Source organism: Neoarius graeffei, chromosome 9 (assembly GCF_027579695.1).
Source record: "Neoarius graeffei isolate fNeoGra1 chromosome 9, fNeoGra1.pri, whole genome shotgun sequence".
In the NCBI taxonomy this organism is placed as follows: domain Eukaryota; kingdom Metazoa; phylum Chordata; class Actinopteri; order Siluriformes; family Ariidae; genus Neoarius; species Neoarius graeffei.
In genome coordinates this window covers 69132524-69151393 of record NC_083577.1, presented here as the reverse complement: position 1 = coordinate 69151393, position 18870 = coordinate 69132524, and the positions used below count along the sequence as shown (strand labels likewise).

Here is an 18870-nt window from a genome sequence, read left to right as displayed (position 1 = left end):
AGGTACGGAGCAGCTCGTCTCAATTCTGATAAGAGCGTATTTCATTATGGAAGTACGGTGGACTGTTCCTTTAAATCCATTAGTACCCACGTTTCAAGCAATTTTCATCTGCATGAGCTCGACGTCACTTGTCTTTCTGCTGCACTAATTATAACATTCTGTCGTTCCTTCAACATTTTTCATCTGCTCTCCTACACAATATGGATGTAGTGTTCTCTGTTTCAAAACCTGTGATCTTCTTAACACTTCCAGGACATCTGCTGAGAATGAAATATACAAGTTATGTAAAAATAGAGAAGGGTATTCTTTTTTTTTAAAGCACTGCCATCTTTAGAATATGAATCTTATCTTCAATCACAAAACTACTTCATCTCTTCTTCTTAGTCAAACAGAAAAATAGTGGTTGTGCTCCAAATCCTTCATCAAACAGAAGAGTAACAAGATTTTAATGTTAGTACATTTTATTATACTCTGATATTGCATTTCTTCCCTTCGGTCCGTGGTGAAAAGCCAACACTGTCCGCTTCTCGACCACTGACGTTTGCTCTTCTCACAAATGACTATCGCTCCTGCCTGAACATTTGATCCAATCCATCTGCTGTAACGGCTGTCTGCGTGTTGGCTTCAGTGCTGATCGCACTGGTTCATGCCTCACTCTGTGTAGTGCATGATGGACTCCACGTAGTTACCAGGAAAGAGTCCAGTAGTGCCGTTCATCACACCCTCATACCAACCATCATCATTCTTCTTGATAACGTAGATGATTGCGCCTTCCTGGAATGATAGTTCGTCCTCTTTGTCTTGTGTGTAGTCATAGATTGCCACCACTGACATAATTGGGGGAAAAAATAAATAAATCCAGTATTAAGACAGATTTATTTAAATGCATACAAATTGGACAAACAATTTAATTTATAAACTGGCAAGTAACAGTCAGCATCTCCGATCCTGAAGGAAATCAAGTTCATTAATACACTTGGATGATAAACTAGTAGATAAACCCATAGCTCAAATGTAAGACAAACTCCCCCAATGGCCAGTTTATCAGGTGTCGACCCTGACATGGCAGTTACAGACTAGTGCAACGCCCACAAGCATATCAGGTTAAGTAACATTGGAATCCCTTAAAGGGGAACTGAAGTCATTTTTAAACTTGCTTTATTTCTTAATTAACGTGTTATTCAATTACGTTTTTGGTTTTAGTAACTGTAATGGAAACTTCTAATAAACACTTCAGAACGCTTAGCAGTTGTCTTTTCAGTTATTTATTATAGTAGATCATATAAAACAGATAGGAAAGGAACAAGAAGAGAAGACGACACCACTTCAGTGATGCCGAGAGTACGTGCACTCCGAGTTGTCTTAGAAATGTTATCTATTATACTCTGAAGATATTCGCTTACTGCTTGTGTCTTCACGTGATTGGCTCAAGATTTTCTATGAAGCTTTGTTAAAGCGTGCACCTGGCGTGCTCTGGTATGTGCAGGCGGATGCGTGGTTAGGGAGAACTCGGACACCCTGCTTATCACCAGCCAATTACAGCATGTGGAAAAAAACAACAACTTCTCAGTACACTAGGCCACTTGAGCTCAACACACAAACACAGAATAGGAATATTCATTCACTAAATTTCCTTAACATAACCTTATATCGTGACTCGTATTGGCAATCAATTGCAATTAAATATTATACTTATTGGCCTGTTTGGTCCACAGCAGGTGTTGCTTATCCGTGCGATCTTTGCCAGGCTTGCACGAGACTTCGAAACATGAAGTGTCAGCGCAGCCATTTTGAAAAATGCTTTCCAAACGAAATTACACAAAAACGAGTTTAAATGACGATTACTGCCTACTTTTTTCAAACTTTCCTGATTGCTATCAAAACAAACAAAACTTCTGGCTGGATTACGTCAGCATTCGAAAGAGGGCATGCGCGTCTTCCGACAACGTTGGCAGACGCCGGTCACTTTGATTTCCGCTGTATGTTTTACTTCCATCCTACGATGTCTCGCACAGGTCTCAGCAAATCTCGTTTATGGCCATTGCTTTGACATATGGACTGATATATTACATAGCAAGTTATGAGTCTTTGAAACATGCTATAGCAGCGACAAAACAGCTATCAAAAATGCATTCCTATATTTAATAAAATGAGAGAATTTTGATTAAAAAAAATTGCCTTCAGTTCTCCTTTAATATCACTATTAAGAACAGGTTACCGCCTATGCTGTCCAGCCAAAAACAAACAAACAAACAAAAAAAAAAACCAGTAGTTGCGTGCACAAATACTTCATCGGACCGCCTTTAGCTTTGATTACAGTGTGCATTCGCTGTGGCAGTTTCCAAGTCAAGTCAATTTATTTGTACAGTGCTTTTAACAATAGACATTTCTGCAAAGCAGCTTTACAGAAAAATACTTTAAATATATGAACTAAATTTTTTATCCCTAATACATTTATTTCAACACCCTGATGAAACATCACAATATTTATTTCTATCCAGAGTTGCATAATCCCCCCCACAAGATGATGTATTGACGACTAGAGAGCTGAACCACTCTGTAAAGTCTTCCCCAGCACATCCCCAAGACTTTCAGTGGGGTTCAGGTCAGGACTCTGTGGTGGCCAATTCACGCATGAAAACGTTTCCTCATGCTTCCTGAACCACTCTTTCACAACGTGGTCCTGATGAATCCTGGAACTCTCATCCTGGTGTGAGAACCTGGTCATTCAGGTAGCCAGCTGACTTCATTTTATTGCCCCATAACACTGCTGAGCCTCAACCTGATCAACTGAAGTAAACCCAGATCACCACACTGCCTCCAGAGGCTTGTACAGTGGCCATTGGTTCATGTGCATTGGTGAAGTGCATTGCTTCATGTGCTTCCCTTCTTACCCTAACACGCCCATTGCTCTGGAACTGGCTAAATCTGGACTCATCAGACCACATGACCTTTTCCCACTGCTCCAAAGTGCAATCTTTATGCTCCCTAGCAAACTGAAGCCTTTTCTTTTGATCAGCCTCCTAACAAATGGCTCTCTTATGGCTACACAGCACTTTATTCCCAATCCTGTGAGCTCATCACATCACGAGTGTGGAAATAATCTTACTTTCACTATTAACACAGCCATGAGCTCTACTGTTGCTAAATGACATTAATGTAATGAATTATGATGATTCGATTTCACTCAGCATTAAAATGATCTCCGATCCGTCGAGACTTTTTTTCTGACCACTTTTCTTCTGCGAACTTGATGGTTCACCACCATCCTTCCAGGTTTTAATAACGCATTGGACAGTTCTTAACCCAATTCCAGTCATTTCAGCAAATCTCCTGAGCTGTTTTCTTTGCTTGATGCAGGCCATAATTTGACCCTTCAGGAACACAGTAACATCTTTTCCATGACCACGGGATACGTCTTCCAACATGGTTGTTACAGAAATGAGAAGCTACTCACTGCATTAGTTAGGGTTAAAAGAATTGCTGCCAGCTAAAACACACTAATCACTAATTATCAAATTAAAGACTCTTAAGGATTTGCTTATTTAAAGCCAAACAGTGACTTATTTTTGGCTGGACAGTGTATACCGTAGATACACGTGACAAAAGGGCCAAAGAAAGGAAAGAAGTGAGTGTATTTTGTTTAGAAGTGCCTAATTAGTGTGATCAACACATGCCCCTTTTCCACCAAATCAGTTCCAGGGCTGGTTCGGGGCCAGTGCTTAGTTTGGAACCGGGTTTTCTGTTTCCACTGACAAAGAACTGGCTCTGAGGCCAGAAAAACCGGTTCCAGGCTAGCACCAACTCTCTGCTGGGCCAGAGGAAAGAACCGCTTACGTCAGCGGGGGTGTGTGTGTGTTAAGACCAACAACAAGACCGCGACTCAAGACTCATTTTTAAGCGATGAGAAGCAGCAGCTGTACAAACGCGAAGTCATCCATTATTATTATTATTGTTGTAGCGACGTAACTGACGTATACAGCGACGTAATGACGTGGCTTCCCTTAGCACCGCGAGCTATGGAAAAGCAAACCGGTTCTCAGCTGGCTCGCAAGTTGAACGAGCTGTGAACCAGCACCGGCACTGGCCCCGAACCAGCCCTGGAACTGATTTGGTGGAAAAGGGGTAACTGAGGTGTTTTTTTTTTTAAAAATAGATCTATATAGTATCCAACAATAAAAAGAAACATTCATTCATTCATGTATACCTACTGTTCACTTGAATTATCTTTCGAGTATGTAAAATTAATCATGCTTTATCTCAGAAAAAAAAAATCTGAAATATAATGTGTCAGTTGAAGAAAAACTACTTAATGTGTGTCCTTTTACGTATAAAATGTAAAGAAACAGTTTCTTTAATTACCCTTCTCCAAGTAAGCACATGGAGCCCAAGGCGGGTCTTCCTCAGCGTATGGGTCACTGTATTCCACCACTGAGGACTCCTCTTCTTCATAATCCTCCAGAGGTGGAGGAGGAGGCTGCACTTCTTGAAACATACTCTCCTCTGTAGGAGGAGGTGGAGGAGCATCTGAAACTGAAAAAGAGAAGAATTGTGAAATGGAGGCCCAAAGCTAAGTCTAAAACTGCTTTTACACAGGCACTTGCGCCGGAACAAGCTGCCCTGGCACAACTGCCCGTCTATACATGATTTGTTCCGGAAGAATTTGACACCGGTGGGCGCAACTTGCTCCACTTTATGAGGTAGTGCAACTTGTTCCCACTTACTGTCTAATAGGGGTGGGCGATATATCGAGATTTGCGATATATCGATATGTTTTATGAACACGAAAAAGATTTTGGCATATCGTGTATATCGAGATAATGCTCTAAATTAATATGATTTCGCCACTGTGCTTAATTTCCTTCACTGTGCTATGGTGCTGCCCGCCCCGCCTCCTTCTTGTGTTTGTACCCCCTCCCCTCGCGTGTAGGCGGCGTGTTAACTCGTTCAACATGGCGGCGCCCACAGAAAGCCCGGAGGCGGCAGAACTCGTACCAAAAAAAAGGACAAATGGCTCCATTATATGGAGATATTTTGGTTTTAAACCGTCGGATGAACAACAGAAAGAGGTCTACTGCCGGGAATGCAAGAAATTGGTGGCAACCAAAGCGTCGAGCACCACGAACCTGTTCAACCATTTACAGGTACGCCACAAACTTTTGTACGAGGAGTGTGCCAGGCTGATAGTTAATGCGGTGAGATGAGTTTTGTTTTTAAGGAAAAGGAAGGCAATATGTATTATTTCTATAAGTCAAATTAATATTTATGAAATGATGGGGTTTTTTTGTTACTTAAATGTTTAAGACGCACTTTATAAGAACTGCCTACCCTCAGGTTTTATGTTTGTAATTAAAATAAGGCAATACACTACTTCCTTGGTTTGATAATTCATGTTAAAAATGGTGCACAAGCACTTTGTTACTAGTACCTGTCTACCTCTAGGCACTTGGCTGCCTACCTGTTTGCACTTCAATAATAATTAAAAAAAAAAAAAAAAAAAAAAAAAACACCTTGCTGAATTTGGTGTGTCTGTTTTTTGGGGGTTGTTTTTCCTGCATAGATATCGAGATATATATCGTATATCGAGATTTTTTTTTTCTCCATATCGCCCAGCCGTAAAACACAATTGGTAGCAAGTAGGAGGGCTTACACGTGTGCGGTAGCGTTCATCTGGATCATTTATCATCTGGACAAAACCGCCGAATCGCTGAATATTTAAACAGAAACGAGTAGCAAGATGACAAAGCAAGTTAAAAACAAGCTTCTGATCAATGATTTGCGCACGCGCACGTTTCTGTTCACCTGTCTAACCTCCGGTTTGCCACTGATAGTGTGTGAGCGTGTAAACACGAAGGGAAGTGGGCACAACTTGTTCCGGGTGCAACTTGTTCCTGCTGCTTGTGTAAAAGCAGCTTAAGAGTGTTTTAAAAACAGAAATGCCATGCAAGCTTATCCATGCAGGAGATACAAGAGTAGTTCTAACAGAAGGACAACAAATCTACATTTGTTGTGGGTATAATCACATGCTTCAAGAATGCACACAGATACACATGCAGACAGCAATACCATAAATGACAAATCAATACACCAGCAGCACGGGTGTTCCTGGGGTCAACAGATAAAGCAAACGTGTATATATATTTTCGTCCTTTTTTGACAGACAGAGGAACAACTCTGATCTCTGTGAAGCAGGAAAAAAAAAAAAAGGCTGGACTGTTGGAGAGTTTAAAAGGATCTGCACAACAGTGAAGCTCAAAGCCACTTACTGGTCTCCTGAACTCGAGCCACGAAGCCAGTGAGAGGGAGCTGAGGAGTAATCTGCAGGATGGAGGGGGGAGGGGGTGCCACTGAGGCTTCAGCACACACACCAGACAGGGAGGAAAGAGACAGACAAAGGTAGAGCAAGTGTATGAAACAAAGCAAGGGCCAGAGTGTGGCGGGTGATAAACCACATCAGATGAAGGACAAGTGAAGATCAGACACACAGGAGAAAGAATAGGTAGTTATTTTAGTGTGCGGACAAACGTGTATGAAATAATTAGAACTCAAACACACAGACAGTTGCAGTCCACACCAACCAAAGAACTACAGCGAGATCCTATGTTGTATCGTGTGCATAGCTTGGCTGAGAATAAGTGAAGTTAAATGGGTGAAGAGGTAAATGTTTCTGAATCTAAAGGCTTCTCACATGATCAAGTGCCTACTGCAGTGACCAGCAGAGAGTGCACAGTGCCATGGATGTGTTCACTGAATAGTTTTCCTTAGACTGGAAACCCCCTACCTTGTCCCTGGTTGTAGTATGGTCCTCCGTTCTGCTGGCTGGGAGGCATAGTGGACTGGCTGCTGACAGAGGGTGGGCGGCGGTAAGGCAGAGAGCCACCAACAGGGGGCGTGATCTGTCTAGTTACAGGCCTGTTCATACTGTAGAACTGAGGGGCAGTGCCTGTGTTGACAGACAGCAAAGAACAGGACAACAAAAAGGCGCCACATGATGATTGCTGAGTTTAATTCTGGTGAATTAAAAAAAAAAAAAAATTAAAAATTAAATTGCAAATAAACATCATAAAGTTCCACTGTGTCCAGGAGCCACAACCTTAAAGGAGATATGCAGAACCATGGCCTCACTTTCATTTATAAATGCCTTGAGACCTCAAGAATGGCGCAGGAATAGTTTTAAGCGTCAACAATAAATCTAATATAGTAATTATTACAATTAAAGTGATTCATATAGGTAGCAGTCCGAGTGAATGACCTTGACGTCTGTAACATCACAGCAGGAAGTCTATCGGTCTCATCGCCATTTCCGGTATACTAAAACACTGAGCTAACTGCAACTCCGAGCCTCCATTTTGAGCCAATTTATCGCTATGCCACGTAGATGTGTTGCTGCACCCGCCAGCAACACAACAGAAGGCGGATTTACGTTGCATTCATGGCCCAAGAATGTTCAAACTGCAAAGATTTAGACACGTTTTGCGAGTTGTTCACGGGCACACTGGGCACCTAAGAAGTGGTCTCTCCTCTGCTCTGCACGTTTTACTGAAGACTCGTACGAGACCTCTGATCTGTTGAGGAGTGTTGGCTATAAGCCCATATTGAAAGAGGGTGCAGTACCAACAATTAAAGAAAACAAGGAAAAAAAAAAAGTTTGTTTTTTTTTTTTTAAAGGAAAGAGAGTTCAGTTGCACCAGTCCTCCCGGAGTGAGCCGAGGGTTGTTGGTAAAACCCAGGACGGAACATGTCGCTCGGGCAGTGACCTCCCCACGGTTGTTGCTAAAACCAGTGACGCCCCGTCCCGGGTTTTAGTAATTGCCTGAGCCAAGCAGTAATGGCGGAGTACTCAGTAGGGAGAAAATAGAGAATGAGTGGAGCAGCCGTCTGATTTCTCCACTGGGTATTGCTGCCATCTCGCCCTTACGTGGAAGAAGCAAATGGACGGAGAACTGAACGAACAACTGAAAGTCAGATTGTTTCAAAAATAAATCGCCCACAAGATCGGCCTTCAAGAAGCGAGAACACAGACGGGTAAGCTCCGACTCTCATTTGGATACAAAACAACAAAAACACCACTTGTTCACCTGCATTTAGATTAATACATGTAACTTGTATTGTGTGTTTAAGTTACCGGTATAAGATTATTTAATTTGCTTCAGAATGTGATTGTCTCGGTTCATCTGATTATTTAATTAGCCTTTTACGTTTTATCAGTGAAAATGCATGCATGTACAGTGGTGCTTGAAAGTTTGTGAACCCTTTAGAATTTTCTATATTTCTGCATATATATAACCTAAAACATCATCAGATTTTCACACAAGTCCTAAAAGTAGATAAAGAGAACCCAGTTAAACAAATGAGACAAAAATATTATACTTGGTCATTTATTTATTGAGGAAAATGATCCAAGATTACATATCTGTGAGTGGCAAAAGTATGTAAACCTTTGCTTTCAGTATCTGGTGTGACCCCCTTGTGCAGCAATAACTGCAACTAAATGTTTCCGGTAACTGTTGATCAGTCCTGCACACCGGCTTGGAGGAATTTTAGCCCATTCCCCCGTACAGAACAGCTTCAACTCTGGGATGTTGGTGGGTTTCCTCACATGAACTGCTCGCTCCAGGTCCTTCCACAACATTTCGATTGGATTAAGGTCAGGACTTTGACTTGGCCATTCCAAAACATTAACTTTATTCTTCTTTAACCATTCTTTGGTAGAACAACTTGTGTGCTTAAGGTCGTTGACTTGCTGCATGACCCACCTTCTCTTGAGATTCAGTTCATGGACAGATGTCCTGACATTTTCCTTTAGAATTGGCTGGTATAATTCAGAATTCATTGTTCCATCAATGATGGCAAGCCGTCCTGGCCCAGATGCAGCAAAACAGGCCCAAACCATGATACTACCACCGCCATGTTTCACAGATGGGATAAGGTTCTTACACTGGAATGCAGTGTTTTCCTTTCTCCAAACATAACACTTCTCATTTAAACCAAAAATTTCTATTTTGGTCTCATCCATCCACAAAACATTTTTCCAATAGCCTTCTGGCTTGTCCACGTGATCTTTAGCAAACTGCAGATGAGCAGCAATGTTCTTTTTGGAGAGCAGTGACTTTCTCCTTGCAACCCTGCCATGCACGCCATTGTTGTTCAGTGTTCTCCTGATGGTGGAATCCTGAACATTAACATTAGCCAATGTGAGAGAGGCCTTCAGTTGCTTAAAAGTTACCCTGGGGTCCTTTGTGACCTCACCGACTATTACACGCCTTGCTCTTGGAGTGATCTTTGTTGGTCGACCACTCCTGGGGAGGGTAACAATGGTCTTGAATTTCCTCCATTTGTACGCAGTCTGTCTGCCTGTGGATTGGTGTAGTCCAAACTCTTTAGAGATGGTTTTGTAACCTTTTCTAGCCTGATGAGCATCAACAACGCTTTTTCTGAGGTCTTCAGAAGTCTCCTTTGTTTGTGCCATGATACACAAACATGTGTTGTGAAGATCAGACTTTGATAGATCCCTGTTCTTTAAATAAAACAGGGTGCCCACTCACACCTGATTGTCATCCCATGGATTGAAAACATCTGACTAATTTCACCTTCAAATTAACTGCTAATCCTAGAGGTTCACATACTTTTGCCACTCACAGATATGTAGTATTGGATCATTTTTCTCAATAAATAAATGACCAAGTCTAATATTTTTGTCTCATTTGTTTATTTGGGTTCTTTTTATCTACTTTTAGGACTTGTGTGAAAATCTGATGTTTTAGGTCATATTTATGCAGAAATATAGAAAATTCTAAAGGTTTCACAAACTTTCAAGCACCACTGTACATGTACGTTGCATAAGTTATAACACCTATCCTGTTTTAACGAGAGTCAACCCACAATCAATGAAGTCAAATCAGTCTTAGTTGAGCAAGTCGGTAACGGTATTTCTTACTTTCACCATAAATCTTTATTTATATGACTTTGGTCTATAGCTGTAAAAGGCGTCGGCTGGCTGGCTCAGCTCGAATGCAACTTTGCGGTCGATTTTAACTCTCAAAAATACTTTTTTTTAAATTCCCATTTATGCAGCATACAAGAGTCAAGGATAGAGATACTATCCACTCAAATTTATTTATAAATAAAAGGTTCTGCGTATCTCCTTTAAGGTATTCACATACATTCATAATACCTTAATGTAAAGCTTTGGTTTCCAGCCCTGGATTAGGAATGCCCTGCAGATTTATTGTTGTCCCCACTCTAAGTAGGCCCTTTCTGAGTCCATGTGGAAGTGTTAAAGCAGGGGAAAACGTTACATGTGTGGGGCAGAAGGACTCGAGGACCAGGGATGGGAATCATTCCTTTAGATAAATAGTAGCATGAAACAAATAATGTAACTGCCTACAAATGGAAGCCAATGTAATCACCCAGTAGGACATGGACAAGCCCATAAACATGCATGCATTAACATCAAGAGAAAGCTAGGACCGAGGTGATAACTACAACCAGATAACCTGTGTAGTCAGCATGAAGTACGATACAGAACAGGTCTTTGAATCGGAGAGCCTTCACTTTTAGCCTAAAAAAAAATTTAATGCTGCGGTGACCAGAAAACAGCCCAGGTTTACATGTTAATGTTTAGAAGGGTCATGAAAGTGAGCTAGTCAGCACTCTGTGGGACACAACATGGGAGGTCAGTCCTAAATGGATTGCTTTCACACTGGGATGAGTGGGCAGACATTCGATTTAGTGGATGATGGTTTTCTCAATGGAGGACTCAGTACATTGTTAAAAGCTGCAGTCCAGTTCATTACTACATAACATGGTATTGCTAGGTGTATTTAACACAGTGCTAATGAAAACAAAATGGACACAGAAAAAAAAAAAACAGCTGTCGCACAAGAGGAGCGAAAGGCAAAATGAAAAGGAGCGTGGAAAGATTTGGTGTTGGTTTGTTGAACACCATGGAATCAGAACACGGTCTGAGAGATGATCGTGGTTTCCGATGGCCCAAGCAAGCAGGGATGGAGAATGATATAAGCTGAGGTTTGATAGGGTGTACTCACCTGGTGCAGGGGTAGTGGAGGTAGAGGAGGATGATGAGGAAGAGGCAGAGGAAGAGGAGGAGGCGGCAGGAGCTGCAGCAGGAGTAAGGGGTTGAGCCGAAGAGGCTTCAGCTATAGCCTCAGCAGTAGAGGGGGACATGGGGGAAAGCTCAGCAGGAGCAGTAAGGTTGGTTAAGGACTGGGTGGGTGCAGACTTGGAGCAGGCAGCAGAAGGTTGGGTGGAGTTAAATGAAGCAGAACAACAGCTGGTGGCACCAGCCGCAGAGGCTTCGGAGTTGAGAAAAGACAAAAGGTGGACAGTAAAAGATAATGAAAGAGGACCCCGAAGGAAATTATACCTTTGTCTTTTGGTTACAGGGATATTATGAGGGTGTTGGATTGCAACATATCAGGCAGAACACTGCTAAGAAACTGCTTATGTTGGGTTTCTTTCTCCTTGCTCCAAATTCACAACAAAGAAGAAAAATTAAAAAGCATGCTAGAAGAACTTGCATGCACAAAACGATCACTTAATTAGAGCAAGTACTGGAGTCTGTTCGCATACGGACCGCTCATTTCAAGGGTAATTTCTGCAAATTAACTGAAAACAGTTTACAAGATAAGATAATCAGCAGGGCGTATAAACGTAACGACATTTTACCTGGGAATGCATTAGGAGGAGAGGGAGTGGGCACAGCGATTGGCACTCCCACACTGCCACTCCCACTGTTTTCTCGACTGCTGCTGCGACTGCTGGGATGGCTGCCTCCACTGCTCCCACTGTAGACAACACAAGTGCTTATACACCCTCTTTTCCGACAGACAGCGTTCAAATCCCAAAAAAAGTATAAAAACAGCATAACTATTTTACATAGTAAGCCCAGGCAAATTCACATAGACAAAGTTCACTAACCCACACACTGTCCTGCTAAGAAAAGAAACAGCCTTCACAAGGCAGAAGAAATGACCGAACATGCCACGATAAATTAAGAAGCAGCAATGAATCCATAAACATAATAGTTCTTAGTTTTTCACTTATGCGCTAGAGTCCTCATCACTATTTTACTTCGTTATTATTTATGCGTGACCGCTGTGACAACTGTTATATAGTCGATAAGGAAATCTAAAACCCATCTAGAGTACCAACTGTAGAGAAATGTGTTAGGAAAGCAGAGTAGCATGAGGGTCATCATTCTTAAGAGACAGGGAACTTGCTGAGATGCCAGTATGAACCCGAAGCTTTGCACAACTGATAAGAGAGACGCAGTTAAACATTTGCCTTTTCAGCTTATCGCATATCAGAGATTTAGTACACAATCTATGCCTGTTCAATCACCCGCTTTAGATAAAGCTTTTTACAGTCTGGGATTCCATATTATTGAGGCTGAGCTTCAGCTAGACCTATAATTTTGAGTGACAATACAATCAAGTCCAAAGCAAAGCGTTATGTTTTGATGACTGACGTAAAATTGATGAGGTGTGTGTGTGTTTCCCCCCCAACACACACACACACACACATATCCATCTCATTGTTCATTAACGCACTGAACTCAGGGACCGCACATCTCACTTTACCTCGCTCATTTGCACTATTCCGCACTACCTCATCTTAACAGCTGCTAGTTTGTTTATACTGCTTATTTCATGTTTACCTGCTATACCTCAAATGCCCTTGAACTGTTTGGTTATTTGAACCAATATGAGTGTTTAGTCTACGTCTAGTTCATATCTAGAGTGTTTATACTGTTATATATATATATATATATATATATATATATATATATATATATATATAAACAGTATAAACACTAGATATGAACTAGACGTAGACTAAACACTATATCTATCTATCTATCTATCTATATATATATATATATATATATATATATATATATATATATATATATATATATATATACACACACACAAGTGCTGTCAAAGTTAACGCGATCTCAATTTAACGCGATTAAAAAAAAATAGTGCCGTTAACGCAAATTCTAATTTGGCCCTGCGAGTCACCCGTAGTTCCTGTTGAGGCTTGTCGCGCGCTGCTTCAATAAGAGTACGTGTGAGTGATGGAGAAAGGCATAGACATATAAACATCCTCGCCGCCATATTGGATGGGGCAAAGTGGAGATTCTTCAACCGTCTAGACAGTAGCCGAGAATAAAGATGCCTCATTCATGTGCTGCGTTTAACTGTACCAACAGGTTTACCGTCCAAACGAGATCACATGGGATTACCTTTCACAGGTGAGACTGGAAAAATACTTTTCAATACTGTTCCTTCAGTCTTTAGTTTCCCAGCTCATCTCCACCGGGTAGGTGTAGAGTTATAAGCAGTGAGAATTAGAGAATACAGTGCCACACTATGATGAACGTTTTTGAACGTATGATGAATGTTTTTATTTTTGTTATCTGTTTCTTTCTTCTTTTATGGCAAATACTTCTCTTCAAAAGAAACTAATGAAGAGTAAAATAATTTTTTTTTATTTTCAGTGATATGCACTTTATTTTTCATCCCTTGGTTTTCTCATCTAATATGGAAGTTATGGATGTCAGTGGCTGTGACAAGACGTGTTATGCTCTGCAATAATAATAATAAAAAAAAATTGGTACAAAGCAAGCCCATTCACTTTATGCTGATAAGAGAATTACAATGGTTTTTCATGTGACAAAAATGTGTGATTAAATTGCGATTAATCGTGAGTTAACTGACAGTCGCGACATTAATCGAGATTAAATATTTTAATCACTTGACAGCAGTTATATATATATATATATATATATATATATATATATATATATAAATAAAAATAAAATTATATATATACACACATATTGTGATATATATATATATTTTAATTATTCTATTTTTATTTATTGCATTGCCTGTTTGCACCGTGGGTCAGGGAGGACTGATATTTCACCTGTACTGTATGTCGAGCATGTATAGCATATTTGACAATAAAGTTGACTTAAATTCTTTTTTCCCCCCACCTTTCCTGAATATTCATTCATTTCCATGTCTAGGAAACTGTGTGTTACTGTGCATCATGCTGTAGGATTTCTGTGGCGTGTTTACATTGTGATGCATAAAGAAGATCCTTTCTTCATGCTCATCGCTCAAGATGTTTTGTGACATTTGCAACTAACATGAAAAAAGGAGCAAGAGGGGAAACTTAACTGCACTTTTTCTGATAGAGAATCCTGAGTAAAGAGGCATCCATGTAAACCAAGTGGGAGGACTGATGCATCGATGCCACAGGTGTTAAAGAGGGTATGTATCTTCATCAGAAAACGTGTGCGCATGCTAATGCAGGACAGAGTCTGTGAACGTGATTAAACATGCAAATCCGCCTTTATCGGCATTCTCTGCTGTATCTTTCTGGAGTGCACTGAGGGTGGACATGGCAGATGGCACATTAACAGACCGAGCTGGCAAAGCACAGTTACATAAACTCAGACACAGTGGAAATGTCTCATGCTTTCAAAGAGGGAAGCAAAGTAGTGGAGTAGGCAGAAGTCTTTCATTTCACAATTCCTACCAGGGGGAAAAAAAAAAAAACCTAACAGATGAGTCATTTTACTGAATCCAAACAGCCTTAGAACCCTTACGTAGTCCCTCTGTCAGTTTCCCCTGGCAGTGCATTAGAAGCTCCACTTCACCACTGATAGTCTGTTTATATTCTAGTGTGTGGCTAAATACAACCGGTGGAACAGTTCTGGGAACATTTTGGATTTGGATTTTTGAATGCTCCAGGTAAAACTGTTTGCAAACAACACAAATGTTTGAAGTGTGTTTTATTTACCACCTGAGCAACCACAATGCGCAAGCCATGTACAAGTTAGCCAGCAGAAAAGGGATGGTTTTGACAGAGACACACACACAGAGAGAGAGAGAGAGAGAGAGAGAGAGAGAGAGAGAGAGAGAGAGAGAGAGAGAGAGAGGGTAGATTGGCACACAGGCATGAGGCAGACAGCATGGGTACCTATACGTGCGGTTCCTCTGGTTCAGTGATGCAGTGCGCACTGGACTCTGTTGCTGCCCAGGTGCCATGTTGCGTGTCGGGCTGGGAACATAGTCATTAGGAACCACAGGTGGGCGTACTGGTTCCAGTGTCCTATAGGGGGAGTGTCTCCTGTCAGGAGCAGGGAGAAATGACGATTCATAAATTTCAAACAAGAAAGAAAGAAAAAAAAAAAAAAAGTGAAGGCTTTTTAAGGCACTTTCCAAAGCTCGCAAAATGTTTAGATGTTCTGGTATTATTAGCCACTGTATCACTTTTTTCTTTGTATTTAAAAGCAACATAAAATCAGACAAGAATCCCATAAATCAACCACATTGTGAAGTTTGCGGACGACACAACAGTGGTGGGCCTCATCAGGGACAACAACGACCTGGCCTACAGAGAGGAGGTGGAGCAGCTGGTGCAGAGAAAACAACCTGATCCTGAATGTGGACAAAACCAAAAGAGATCATTGTTGACTTCAGGAAAAACCAGCCCAGCCACGCTCCACTTCTCATCAACACCACGGCTGTGGAGGTGGTCAATAGCACCAAGTTCCTGGGGGTGCACATCATGGACAACTTCACCTGGTCTGTGAACACCGCGTCACTGGTCAAGAAGGCACAGCAGCGTCTGCACTTCCTGCCCCGCCCATCCTCACTACATTCTACAGAAGCACCATAGAGAGTGTTCTAACCAGCTGCATCTCTGTGTGGTGTGGAGGCTGCAGTGCCTCTGACTGGAAGAATGTGAGGAGAATGGTGAGGACAGCAGAGAAAAACCATTGGGACCTCTCTTCCTTCCATTCAGGACATTGCACCACGGCGCTGCAAGTCCCAAGCCAGAATCATCATCATCAGTGATCTCTCACTATGCACTGTTCTCCCGTCTGACCTCTGGAAAGAGGTTCTGCAGCATTCGGTGCAGGACCACCAGGTTCTGTAACAGCTCCCCCCCAGGTCACTAGACTGCTGAACTCCAAATCCAAACTCTAAACTTTTATTTATACTTGAACAATTCCTAATTCCACAGGTCACTTTATACTATTGTACTTTATAATATTTTTGCTGCTGCATAATTTAATACATACATGTTATTTACCAGCTGGGAGGTCTGTATTGTGAAATACCGTGACCGAGGTCTTGAAAGTACTGAGTGAGGCCCTCTGGGCCGAGGTCAGTATTTAAGGCCGAGGTCACGGTATTTCACCATATGGACCGACCTTAAGCTGGTAAATTTATATTATATATATATATATATATATATATATATATATATATATATATATATATATATATACACACACACACACACACCAAATTCTAACAGAAAATTAGAGCGCCCAAAAGGGAAAACCGAGCCGAGCCACCATTTTGAAGCCTCATTCATGGCTGTAATGCAAACTGCTTCCTCCTCAGCATACAAGTGCACTTCCATGGCAGGAAAAAACTACATTTTGCCGCCTATGTAGTCCCCTATTTATACAAATAGGAGTCAATCAGCCATGTTCTTGCTTGGCGTTAGCAAGTTAGAGGTTTTTAGCTTTCTCCTGAAATGTTTTATTTTATTTCTTCTTCCTCAGGGTAGTAAAACTCGCTTTCGCTGTGAACACTGTCGTTATCACTATCCATGCTGTAAAATTAATGCTATTATGCTGAGAAATGCTGGCAAAAACTTATAAGATTTTTGATAAAAATCTTATAAATAAATCTTATAAAAAAGATAAATGTTGACAAAAATTGCTACTATGTTTGTTGCTGTTGTGAACGAGCGAGTCGCCAGAGGTCCGTACCGTAGGATACAGACCCGCTCGCCAGCCAATCAGAGCGCAGGATTTGATGAAAACCGCACCGCGAAAAAAAATAAACTTTCATATTTAATTCTGTGCTGAGACGAATTGCAACGAAATTTCATTGTGTACACGTTGCATACTGAATGACAATAAAGCTTGTCTAAGTCATAATGTTCTGATGGGATTTCAGTACATGATTATAAACCAAAGTAATATTTAATTTTCACTTGAAGGAGAAAGAGGAGCCTGAAAGCAGAACACATTGGATTTGAATTAAATTCAAACACAAATATTTAATACAGATACATACTTAAGACGAAATATTTTAAAGGAAAACTTGATAATCAGCATTAAAATAATTATAGTAAACCGAGTAAGGGATGAAAATCAGGGTGTACTCACACTAGGACCGACCGCCTTGTACCGCACCCAAGAGTGAATGTGTCACTCATTCACTCTCTCACACACACACACACACACACCCTTCCCCCACTGGCCTGCGCTCACACTACACTTTATGTTCCGGTCCCAAGTGTGCCAACGTCATCACGACACAGGTTTACTCTGACTACAATTTGTGTTCGTCAATAAAGCTAGAACTAGTCCTGTTATTAACCCAAATATTCTTGAAGTACAGCACATACCCTATGGTTCCCTTTCCGGACATTGGAGGGCTCGGAGGTTTTTGTGTCGGAGGGGTGGTCCGAGGAAGACCCCCCATCTTCATGCTCTGATTTCCGACCTGAAGCACAAAGATGAGAGATAAAATTACAGGATAAGTATATATTTTAAAAAAATAATAAATAAATAAATACAAAAAGTCATCATCATACACATGCTAATGCAGCTAAATATGCAATACATCATACAAACTCTCAAACACCGATACTTCAAGGGCAGTTTTAGGGAAGGGGCTTTGAAAACACACTGAGGCAGCTGAAGGGGAGGAGAACTCATCACTGAGTGGTAAGATTGAATATGTATTTTTTTGTCTGATTAACTCATTTTTAAAATACTCATGCTATTTACATGACTCCAAAACTAGTTTTATTTTCATGGGTGTAAAATAAATTCAAACATACATACAAAGTGGTGAGAGTTAGGTGACAACAGGAAAAAGAAAGCCCAAAGTCAAGGGAAAGGAGAAACGGAACAGAAAAAAAAAAAATCAAGCAAGTTAGAACGTCCATAATTCAGGGCAGTTGCACTTCTTGCTTGAATGAATATACAGTTGTTTCAAACAAGAAAACAAGTCTGAAAATTTAACTAGCTTTCTGAAGAAAAACGCAAAATAAAAAGTTAGCGTAGTACACATCAACAGATCATTCTAGCAATATGTTAAAGGAAAACTTTTTTAAAATCATCAAAATTCTCTCATTTTATTAAATATAGGAACGCATTTCTGACAGCTATTTTGTCACTGCTATAGCAAGTTATGAGTGTTTGAAATATGCTATGTAATATATCAGTCCATATGTCAAAGCAACGGCCGTAAACGAGATTCATTGAGACCTGTGCGAGACATCGTAGGATGGAAGTAAAACGTACAGCGGAAATCAAAGTGACCAACATCTGCCAACGTTGTCAAAAGACGTGCGCACCCTCTTTTGAATGCTGACGTAATCAAGCCGGAAGTTTTCCCTGTGTCCGAAATCGCTCTCTAATCACTAGGCCATTATTAAAAAATGTTCCGTTTCCGGTCCACCGGCCGGGTGAGTGCCGTTTTTTTTAACGCTGGTTTTTCGACATTTTTTTTTCGGGTTCATAAATCTAAAATCGAACTTGACATTTCCGCATTCCCAGGGCTTTCCACTAAGGCTCATACTAGCCAGCCATGACAAATAAGTAGCCAGCCGGGGGGGTAAACACAAAAACTCCTGTGCACGCAGTTCCCAGGATTAAATGTATTTTCTACAGACCATTTATTTATTCACTTTACTCAAATACAAAGTAAAATGGCAGTAAATCTTCTTTCTTTTCTTGCGTATTGCATCATGAGGCGTTCCTGGCTTGTAAATCTCTTATTTTCGGTGCATGGCACA

The 18870-nt window shown here is 40.9% G+C and overlaps 1 protein-coding gene across 3 annotated transcripts in view; it reads right to left on the bottom strand.

Moving 5' to 3' along the window:
• Positions 1–443: 443 nt before the first annotated feature.
• abi2a (abl-interactor 2a) overlaps positions 444–18870 on the bottom strand; it is an 88469-nt gene continuing 70042 nt past the window's right edge. Inside the window, exons 4-11 of one of the 3 annotated variants that reach the window (XM_060930157.1) lie at positions 17473–17570; positions 15019–15168; positions 11689–11807; positions 11049–11315; positions 6782–6943; positions 6267–6353; positions 4363–4533; positions 444–827 (exon numbers count right to left, since the gene is read on the bottom strand). In XM_060930157.1, coding sequence (XP_060786140.1) covers positions 652–827; positions 4363–4533; positions 6267–6353; positions 6782–6943; positions 11049–11315; positions 11689–11807; positions 15019–15168; positions 17473–17570 — 1230 coding nt within the window. In that variant the 3' untranslated portion in view covers positions 444–651. The remainder of the gene's footprint in view (positions 828–4362; positions 4534–6266; positions 6354–6781; positions 6944–11048; positions 11316–11688; positions 11808–15018; positions 15169–17472; positions 17571–18870) is intronic. The other 2 variants (XM_060930155.1, XM_060930156.1) reach the window with 2 other exon arrangements.